The sequence below is a fragment of the Prosopis cineraria genome, unplaced genomic scaffold (genome assembly GCF_029017545.1).
Source record: "Prosopis cineraria cultivar Desert tree isolate PC_DT_omini unplaced genomic scaffold, ASM2901754v1 PC6, whole genome shotgun sequence".
In the NCBI taxonomy this organism is placed as follows: domain Eukaryota; kingdom Viridiplantae; phylum Streptophyta; class Magnoliopsida; order Fabales; family Fabaceae; genus Prosopis; species Prosopis cineraria.
Window position 1 is genome coordinate 19,802,147 of NW_026555337.1, and position 11,972 is coordinate 19,814,118.

General features: G+C 26.2%; 1 protein-coding gene across 1 annotated transcript; it reads right to left on the reverse strand.

Moving 5' to 3' along the window:
• Nucleotides 1-426: 426 nt before the first annotated feature.
• LOC129313694 (uncharacterized) lies at nucleotides 427-4,153 on the reverse strand. Its single transcript, XM_054957005.1, has 4 exons — nucleotides 3,575-4,153; nucleotides 2,308-2,452; nucleotides 1,887-1,989; nucleotides 427-987 (listed from the first exon to the last, which is right to left on the reverse strand). Exons 1-4 carry the CDS (start codon nucleotides 4,045-4,047, stop codon nucleotides 722-724), a joined length of 987 nt encoding a protein of 328 aa, XP_054812980.1. The 5' UTR covers nucleotides 4,048-4,153; the 3' UTR covers nucleotides 427-721.
• Nucleotides 4,154-11,972: the final 7,819 nt, after the last annotated feature.

Consider the following 11,972-nt stretch of genomic DNA (forward strand, 5'->3'; position numbering starts at 1 on the left):
TCTACACTCCTCTTGACCACAAATTATGTTGCATTTTTAATTATGGTAATGAGACAATAACATTAAATACTAAAATTATGCTTTTCATATTTTCATTCTTTTAAATTTTTTAGTGGGTTAAATGAGTCAATCTACTTGGTTCATTGGCAAGTCAAGTTTAAATTTTCAATGCACCAAACTAAAATTGGTTAAATTGAATTAGCATTAATCCACAATTCATGTTAGGTCGGTTTGCTTAATCCACTAGGCCTCTTGCCATAAGTTTATAAAAATAAATAAATAAAGCCACTTATATTACTTTTAATTGAACCTGATACTACTTGAATCTAACCTAATTATATAGCTATATTTAAAAAAAAAAAAAACAAAGAAAGACAATCCTAATAGGCTGAGGAAAACAAGTTTAAACACTAGACAACCAAATAATTCATCCATCAAGAGAAATAATTAGTTGTAAAATTAAATAAAAACTCGAGAGATGTTCCATAAAGCAGCATCCACCTTAATGAGTTCCTCAAACCATTGAGACAGGCACTGATTTGATCCTTACTATTTCTCCATCCACCAAATCATAGTTCACTTGACCTAAGACTTCAGTGTCCATAACCAACATAACTCAAAGCAAATAATAACCATAAATAATGCATCCTAAGTCTGCAACTTCTATCCTTTATACAAAATCAAACCAATGACAATATACCATCATGTCGGCGAGTTCAAGTCAAGCCCTACTTGCTCGACTCACCATCACGACCAAGAGGACGATGATGGAAAGCATGAAGGAAGTTCTCAGCTTCTCAGTGAAGGGATCAGGGAACAAGTTTGTTTCATCATTGATCTTGTGCTGAAACAAGTCAGTCGCAATCTTCATAATCTTCTCAATTACATCCATGAACTTTGCTCTGGCACTACCAAATATCCGCAACACAACATTTGTTTTAGAATTGGACTCACTTCTGCTGGAAGTCCCATCTGAACTCTGAGAATCTGTCAATTTAATCTCCACATTAGTCATGTTGCACTGAGTATGCACATGGATTTTGATCATTGATAGTATAGTTATCAATAATGGTAGGGGGACACTTTGCATTTTCCTTCATTTTTTGCAATGTTTATAATGTCATTGTAACCAACTAAAATCGAACACCCCACCAAATGCAAAATGCACGAAAAAACTCTGAGAAACTTCCTCATTATCTGTCAATTTTATTAATTTTTATTAACCTTCATACCAAACAAACCTTCATAAGACCATCCATGTGAAAAGTGGTATGAACAAAACCACATCTACCCTCTTGCAACAAGATATATTGTTGGGCCAATTTAACTATTCAATTACTATTTCTACAATAGCAGCAAGCATTGTCAATACAAACCCGTTTAGAAAATCAAATCAAATCATAACCTCTCTGTTATTTGTGAAGCATGAGAAAATTTTCATGCTTACCAGTTAGAAATTTTCATTTAATATTAGCATAATAAATGGCAAAATAGATACAACCAGCACCAGAAGTAGATATGGTGTGCCATATGTATATCTTATTTGGACTATTTAGATTTGATTTGAACGATCCAAACATTAATTTTTACTGAAATTTTAAGATTTTATTTTATTTTAAATGAAGTTCTGATTATCTGCTTTCCAAAAAAAAGATTATTAAATAGAAAAATAAAAATTTAACTAGATCTAGACTGCCCAAATTTCAAGATGGGCAACAATATCAGAGATGAGCACCAAAAGTGGATCCAATAATACCCACTTAAATTCAGCTATCAGCATACACTTTAACCTTTCTAATAAAAATGAAATAGAACAGCCATTAAAATATATATATATATATATATATAATTACAAAGCATACGAACTACTCAGAAAGTAAACCAACCTGATGAGCCTGATGAGAATGACTCTCGTAACTCGCGGACGATTTCATTTTTCAAAAGAGCATCCCAAATAGCTTCATCACATGAAATTGATTTCACCATTTTCTGCAGCAATACCATGATTGAAAGAATGAAACACATGAACAACATTTAATCATCAGGCTCCATTATGGAAAGAAAAGTGATCATTTCTCATTATAAACATAATAAGAAGGATCAAATCAAACTACATCTTAGTCTATTATACAGAGCAAGCTACATATAGAACTTGGAACATATGCAACAGATTGAAATAGAAAATATAGGTTTACTAGTACTACATTTATGATCAAGGAATTTGTTAGATTATCAGCTAGAACCAATTTCACCTGGGCAGCATAACAATGGATAATACTATTTTTACTTTTGAACAAGAAAAAGCACCTGAATAGTTGGGTCAGTCTGCAATAAATGAAATGTATAATAAACTCTATCAGATCCATTAGAGAGTTGCATTCTTGTATCATATGGATTCAAAGATGGCTCCTTCCAATCCATCTCAGATTCATGTGAGGTAGAAGAGAATACTCTGTATAGAAATATAGAAAATAACATCATCACTAACGCAAAATTTAAAAAGTCAAATCTGCAAGGTTAGCATGCAATGGAATTTAGAAGAACAAGTCCGCAAGGAGATTCTTGCAAGATACAGAAAAGTCTGAGTATATGCAAATGAAAAGGATTTCGTTTTCGTTGTACAACAAGCAAAGATGTATGATTCTTATTATGCTTCTGTCATCGTTATTCAACAGTAACCATCTTCACTTTTTTCATTCTATTTCCTTATTAATTTATTACATTTCCATTTTTGTGCACCAAATGGACCCAAAATTAAGAGAAAACGGCAGTACCAAGTGCTAAGTAAAGCTATTATGCAAGACTGACCAAAGTAACCCTACTCAGCTAAACGTCTAAACCAAGGTTTCCCGTTGAAAGATTGATTGAGGCATTCTCTAAATCTAATCGATGGAAGCTACAAATATGGGCCAACAATAATATCTGCAATATCACCAACCCATCCTACTTATTGAAAGGTAACTTGGGGGCATTTGAACACTTTGTACTGGAAATAGCAGTGAGGTCTTCACTAGACATTATATGCATTCAAGAACAAGTGAACCACATAAACATGATAATGAAGAATGTATTATCTCTCAAACGGTGATTTGTAATGCAAAATCCAAAGGAATGGAATGTCAAATCAAATGAAAAAGGTAGTTTTAAGGATAAGAATGATCTTTTTGTCTCTACTTTAAAGTAATAAAAAACCCTTTAATGAATACGCAGAAACATAATAAACATCAGTAAAGGAGCCAAAAGAGGTCCCGCCACCCGGATTCTGCCTCAATGATACCAAACAGGGGATTGGTTTAAAAGGGACAACACACAATGATAGAAAAGCAGGTGAATAGTTTCAAAATTGTCATCTTCACAAACATGCTAATTGTAAGACCAACCATAGCATTTACAAAGAGTAGTCTAGAATTTTCTATTATTGTTCAGACCATTTATATATTGCCACAGAATCATTTTTTTTTAGGTAAATCTACATTTTCAACCCAATGAGTTTTTAACAATAATCAGTAGTAACTACCAAACACAAATTACACAATGATTCCCTGACAAAAACACTGAAGAAAGATCATCTTACTCCTGGATAGCAGAGACAGAATTGTCGACTTCCTCCTCAGAAGGAACATCCGCCGAAACACAAGCAACAGGGAACCTATGAAAGCCCTCATATTCAAAGCTATCCTTGTCAAATTCCTCCTCATAAGGAACTTTCCCCAGAACATAAGGAGCAGAAAACCCATGAAAGCCATCGTCCTCAAAGCTATCCTCAGAAACCCAATGAAAACCATCCACCTCAAGGGATGGACAACGAGAGGGTAAGCCAGACACAGGATTGTGAGATTGAAAATTGATAGGAGAAGACAACGAAAGACAGTTTTGGGAGTGGGGTCTGCGAGCAGCCTTGGAAGGAGGAGACGCAGATCCCGAAGAAGAAGAAAAGGGCTCTTGTATTCCATTACCAGGAACACCGACCCTCGACACTGCTCCCCTGAATGTTCTCAACATTCCTCCTCCGCGTCCTCCTCCCATGCTTCTACCCGAGAACATCATTTCGTTCTTGGTACTGTGTTCTGTGTTTTTTCTTGGAAGAGCTTTTATGATGAAGCAGCTATTGCTTTCGGCTCAGTTTTGAGAACGGAATCCAAGAAGAACAACATTTCAGAAGATAAATATCTTTCTTGAATGAATTCAAAAATATATACAATCTAGCAAATCCTATAGGTGATTTTTAGTTTAATTATTAAAATTTTATTTTTAATTATAATATTTTATTTATTATAAAGACAATTAAAGGGAGTGTTTTATATTCTTAAAAATAAAAAGTCATTATTAACTAATATATAAATGTATAATAAAATTTTTAAAAATATTATATATGCCAGTTATATAGTACCTTTTCTTTGTAATTAAACTGTACCAAATTTTATCTTATTACAATTAAATAAAGTCATTTAAAAATCTAAAATATTTAAAGTCCCTCTCGTTGAAAGATGTGTTGGATGTATCATAAAAAATGAAATTAAATAACATAAAATTAACCAAATTTTTAATAATAATTAACTATCATCAAGTTTGAGAAAATTAATGATTTGGTTCTAGCAAAAAATAATTAGTATATATAGTAAATAATAAAATAATTGTTTAACTTGACTATATAAATTTGGTTATTATATTGTAGTTAAATTATCAGTTAACATCAAGTCATTTTCTTATAAATGATATGGTTAAGTTATCAGTTAACATCAAGTCATTTTCTTGCAAATGATAAAATAATATTTAAGTCAATTATTATGGCTATGAATTAGGTTATATATTCAATTTAATACTAAAAACTAACCTTTCAAGTCACGGTTGAGGGATGCACAAGTAAGCCTGCCAAGATCAAATTCTTAAAATCAGGGGCTTGGTTCATTCTTTTCTTTTTTCTTAATATTTTTAAAATAATTTATTTTACAAAAACAAGTTTTACAAACGAAAATAAAGAAATTATGTCTAAATTATTTCTTTTTAAAATATGCATCTAAAAAGATTATTTGAAAACAATCAATTTAAAATTTTTTTAAATGTATCTACAAATTGTTTATAACAATTAGGTTTTATTGTGCCAAAAGAGATGGAAAAAAAGGAAAAATATCAATCAAGAATTATTGAGGAAAATTTATATGAATTAAGAATTGTTATTAAAACTCAAATAGATGCTCATCAATTCAGGTTAGTCTTTTATCAACGAATATTCATTTAAATTTTAACAACAACTTATTTTAAATTAATAACAATTCATTTATTTGGGCTTTTTTCTATTCGTATTTTATAACAACTAATCCTTAATTGATATAAATTTTTTCAAGTGGTGTTTCATCGCTATTTTCCAACAAAAAAAAAGAGTGAACAATTGACGGTTGAGGCTAATACCGTGCAAAAGTCATCCAATCCTGTCTGATCCAATCCAACTTAAGATGGTCCTTATCTTGTTCGGTCCGTATAGACGCTGGTCTTTCAGGATCAAAAAAACTAAAAAAGCTAGACTATTTATTCAGGTTGGACTGGACAAGAAACTCGGACCACTTGGTCCAATCCAGTCCTATTAATTTATTTATTATAATTATAATTAATTTATTTTTCATAAATAATTCAAGTGTAATTAATGCTAAGGAGATAATTATATGAAGATTTGTTGAGTTTGTTTTCAAATTGTTGTTGTAATCTAGTATTGTTGAAGTTTGTTGAGTGTTGTTTTTGTTAAAGTTATAAATTTAAATCATTTGACTATAACAGAAATATTTTTTTCTTATTGTTAGAAATTATTATTATTATTATTATTATTATTATTATTATTATTATAAGTGTTTTTATTATCTTAATTGAGTTTCTTAGGTTGAAATGGATTATTGCCTCTCATAGAGGAAAAAGAAAAAAAAAGCTAAGTGAGTATTGGACTAACAAGATTAGTCTCTCAGTTCTATCGATCAAATCCAATCCTATTAATTTTTGAATTATCACTAGACAAGACCGAACTATAGGTTGCCTAACCTAGTCTTTTTCATGAAAGAGACCAGATTTCGGGTTAGGGCGGAGTTCACTGCCGTTCTATCCTTTGTGTAGCCCTAGATGAGGCCTAGGGGTGGAAATAAACTTTAGCCAAATAAGTTTGAGCCATTGTGATAAATCAGAGGCTTGAGCCTAGCTTAAAACTTGTATAAAGCTTTTTTTTTTCACGACTCAAGTATGAATTTATTTAAAGTCTAATTTGACTTGAAAACCTATTTAAAAACTTACTTAAAAGTAAACCTTTTAAACAGACTCCCATTTTAATTTTAAACATCTTAAATATATTGTAGGATTGCTATAATATACAATATATAACTTAATTTATTAATTTTAATATATAATAATTGAAAAGATTTATAAATTACAATACAATATAATAATAAAATAGCAACATTAAGATTAATATATAAGTCTAATATAATTGAAAATATAACTAAAAAAAAAAAAATAATTTGATTAAAAATAAAATATTGAAACTAATGTGTTTGTGATATATATATATATATATATATATATATATACTGGCTTGTTAGACTTACAAGCTAGGCTTTAAAAAAGAATCTTGATTTATTTAATTAAATAAATTTAATTAAAAACTTAAATTTATTTAATAAATAAGTTAAGTTAGGTTAAAAAGTAAATCAGGTTGTAAGAGTTTGTTAAACGCCTAGTTTATTTTTATCTCAGGTAAGGCCTAAGGGTAAACCCACTTTCTTGCATTGAATGACTTTTTAAAACAATTTTTTTATAATTTCGTTTGTTCTTTTGTGATTTGCCCATTTGTGAAGTTGATGGGATTTGGAAGCAGAGATTTTGTTTTATATTATTAATTACTGTGAAATATTCATTTGATTCTTATTAGTTTTTAATTGGACAGAAATTTCGTGTCGTATTTTTTAAAAGTAAAATCAGTTTTTTTAATATTTTTGTTTCTATTAGGGTCATATACATTTTGAATCCTGAATTATAAGTTTAGGGATAATTTAAATCTTAAACTTTTAAAATATATATTATAAACTCTAAACAATTAAAGTTGAAATAATTTCACTTCCACTATTAAATTTGGATAAACATTCGTAAAATTGAAGTCTAATATGTCATTTTTACCAAATGGAAAGAGATGGAGAATGAAATTTAATGAAAATCACATATAGACTTAAATTTGACAAACTTTTGTTAAAATTTAACAGTGGGATAAAATTACCCTAACTTCAATTATTTAATATTCATAATTTATTTTTTAAAAATTTAGGATTTAAATTATCCCTAAACTTATAATTTAAAATTAGAATTACATATTAACCCTTTTTATTATTTATTATTATTTAATATAAAACACGGTTTTGGATTAACAGAACGCTATTTTCTTATAAAATATAGAACATAAAATTTTTCTTTTAAGAAATATATTAAAATAATAAAATCCAATGGCGGCAGGCAACAACACAATATTAAAAAAAATATATTTTTTAATTTAACATGACGTTTAATTTTTTAAAATTAATTTTTATTAAAATATGTATTACAATAATATATTTCGAACTAAAATTAGTAATGAAGTAATTTTTTAATATTTACATGGTTATAATTTTTAAAATATTTTATTTAATAACTACAGTACAATCACTTATGTTGGAATAAAATAATATTTTCTCGTACACCAAATTGAATGCATTTACACTAAAAAATATTTTAGAAATATTGTTAATTTTTTTGAAATAAGAAATTTTTTTATCCCATAATCACACAAAGATCTATAATTTTTTTTAGAGGAAAGACTTATACTTAAATTTATATATATATATATATATAAGGAAAAAACTTACATACTTAGACTTACTCATATAGTTAAAATACTTGTTTTTAATTAAATTAAAACATCTCAATTATTTTATATATAATTTATTCAGTAACAAACTCTTTTATTAATGTTATTAACACATTAAAATTTAATTATCTTAATTTAATTAAATAAAAGTATATTAAATATATAAGGCTAAATACTTAAGTCTTCCCATTTATTCATATGTTTTTATCCAATTAAATCAGAACAAGTAGTGTTTAATGTATTTGACAAAAAAAAAGTATTTTTTAACGTATTGTTAATGTTAGTATAAGATTTTTTATATACGTAATTAATTATATATAAAAGAATTCATATGTCTTAATTGAATAATAAACAAACATCTCAAATATATGAAATTAAATATCTAAATTCCGTCAAAATTCTATTTTTGTGAAGATAACACATCATGAAACAACAAAATTTCTTTTATATTTTTAATATACACCTGCAACGAGTTGTTACTTTCACTCCCTGCGATGTAGGATATTTATTAAATTTTTAAGAAGTTTAGTTAAGTGATAACTCAAAAGTATGTTCTCTCCCTATATTTTATAAGAAATTTTAGTTAAATTCTTTTTATCTAATTTATAAAAATTAAATATTCTTTGTGAAATAAAGTATTTATTAATTTTTTATACTCTCGTTAATAAATGATTCAAGCTACTTGTAAATTACTGAACAATTAATCAATTTTGTCAATAGTATGATCAAATAAATTGGTATTTTTGAAAATAAATTAAATTTCTAAAATATTTATAACTTCTAATTACACCTAAAATAAGATGACGTGAAAATTAGATACACATGGCCAAATCAGTTGGGTCTTAATTACTTATCTGTTATTTATTTTATCATTTTATAATTCATAATTCAACATTATACAGAGCATATTTAAAATAAATAATAGATAAGTAATTAGGACTTGACAGATTTGATCGATGTATTTTATTTAATCTACATGTATATTCTCATGTTAGCAATCTAACTTCCATATTAGTTTTTTTAATTTTATATTTTCTTACCAAGCTTAAAGGAATAACTTGATAATGAAAGCAAATATTAAGAATTGAAATGAAAAAAATTAAAGTTGTTGAGGGACCAAATTGATAAAATCTCAAGTGTAAGGGACTAAAAGCTACTTTATGCTTAATATTAATATGAGGACTTCTAACAAGTAATAACAACTTGTTATATTTACTATCTGAAAATTTGTTTTTATCCCTATACACATTTTATTATACCAAAAATTAAAAGCTAATTAAAAATTTGCATAAATAAAAAATATTCTAATGTTATATTATAAAAATATAATATAAAAATATTCTTCTAAATGTTTGTAGTCATAATAGTTGGTGCTCTTGGATTGTTTTATGCAAAATAAAATAAAATAAAATAAAATAAAATAATATACTCCTTTCGTTTAAAAATATAAGACATTTTTTGAAGAGTTAGATATTAAAAAATGTAAGACATTGTTAATTTTTTGAGATATAATCATTGCCTTTTTTTCAAAAGCGTCCCTATTAATAATAACTTTATATTTATTGTAGAGTATTTAATAAAAGTAAATATGAAAAGTAAGGATTAGTTGAAAAGCATGTAACTATTTTATTGAACATAATATTCGATTAAAAATGCCTTATATTTTTAAATGAGAGAGTATTTGATAAATTTAATAGTTATGATAAAATTATGTGAGAGATTTATGGAAAGTAGATTGCATAATAATATTTAAATATTAGTTGTGATAGGGACCATTTTTCTTCATATTAAATTTTTCTTAGGTTAACTGATCAAAATTATTTAACTTTTTGTTGAGATTTTATTGAATTTTTGCTAGCATTATGTTGACATGTATGAGATTTTTTTCTTTTTATTGAATTTTTGTAGGGTTATTTGAGCAAAAATAATTATTTTTATTTAAAAATTCACTTTTTTTATATTCAAATATGAATATTTTTATGTAAATAAATTAAATAATGTTATTTTAATTAAGACTGATCTGACTTTAATTTGACTTCTAGTTAAACTACTAATTCTTGACTACTATCTTAATCAGTTTAATGATTTATTTGATTTTCAATATCTTGATGGGTCTTCACTAAACATTATATGCATTCAAGAAAAAGAAAAAGCAAGCCAAATATCTCAAAGGTGGTTTGTTATACAAAATCAAAAGGGATGGAATGAAAAATGAATTGAAAAAAGAGGACATGCCTCTCCAATTGTGCCTTAATGATACCAAACACGGGATTAGTATATACGTTTGATAATGAAATTTTCAAAGGATCAACAGAGATCGAGTTTAGTGAAAGGGATCAATTTCTTACAATATATTTTTTTGAAAATATATATCAAAATAAAAAAATCTATTTGCTATAGGCAACAACACTATATAGTTTTTAATTAATTATTTATTATTTCATTTAACATGATATTTAATTTTTTAAAATGATTTTTTATTAAAACATGTATTATAATAATATATTTTGGAATAAAATAAGTAACAGGGTAATAAATTAATTTTTTTAAGATATACTTTGTTTATAATCAGATATGTTTAACTAAATTACGCAAACTAATAAAAATTAATTATTCAATTAAAAGCATAACAACATTTTAATTTTATCTCTAATTATTATAAATAAAAAATAAATATTTTTTTAAAGTAAATTAATGAAAGTATTTTTTTTCAATTTAATAAGAATATAATGATCTATTTATTAAAAAATGTATTAACAATATTTTATATTTATGGACAAAAAAATTTTAAAAGATCTTTTATATATAAGAACGGAAGAAGTACATGATAATAATTTATAAAATACATCTAATTAATTTATAATTACAGTCATTTTTCACTGTAATTCTACAGTAATTATACACGCAAAATTAACCCAAGTCATTAAAATCTGTGGGGCCGCAAGGATAGATGTATTGGCTGGCCCACGTAAAATGCTCTTACTGCTGTTTGAGGTGATAATGTTCTCAATGTTTTTTTTTTTTTTTTTAATTTGCGTGTGTGCCTTCAGTTTGTTTACTTTTTTATGCGAGTTTAGAAAAATTTCGCTGTGTCATTTTTTCGCCTCATTTAGATAATGTAGTTAAGCATTTCTTTTTATTTCTGCTTGTGAAGTCCACAATTAAAAAAAAAAGCATAAGACAAACGATGAAAAATTAGATGATGGATATTGCAAAAATAGTGGGTGTGAAACCAGCAATAAAATTAGTAATTTAATTTACACGGATCTTATTAAAAAGATAACCGTGCAATCCTATAAAAAAAATTATTGTTTTAAATTTTAATTTACATGTGATAATAAATTCTAAATAAAATATTTTATTGTTTTTATTCTTAGTAAGAACAAGATAATAAATTGTAGAACAAACTAAATTTTTATACCTTTAGTATGTATAATAGTAACAAATTATAAAAATAATTTGTTTTAAATATGACTTCTAATACAAAGGGACATAGGGTAAATTTATATTTTGCAACTTAAAACACTATTATTTGTTGTAGAGTTATCAAAGACAATCTTTAATCAATGTTTGATTTAAATTTTTATTCATGTTTGGTTGGATTGGAGGGGGATGAATGGGAGGTGAGGACAAGGGAGATTTTGAAAAAAATTATTTCTAACTGATAGAATATAAAAATAGAAATAAGATGCAAAATAATCAATTACAATTTTAACCTTACTTATAATTTTTTTTGTAAGATAAAATTTTTAAAACATCTCACTCTTTTCTTTGTTTAATATCCCTTGCATCGGCGCGGGGTATAATTTAGTGATTTAATAAGTATGGTATAATCACTTATAAAATACAACAGGCTGTTATTTACATTTTGTTGTAAACTAAATTGAATGGATTTACACAAAAAAATATTTTTAGAATCATATTGTTCATGTTTTTGATATAAACAAGTTGTTTATTTTTATCTTATAATCACTACAAAGATTTATGATTCTTTTAAGTGGAAAGATTTACATACTTTACTTTATATATGTGTGCAAGAGAAAAATTTATATACTTATAATTACATATTTAAACTACTTGTTTTTAATAAAATCAAGAC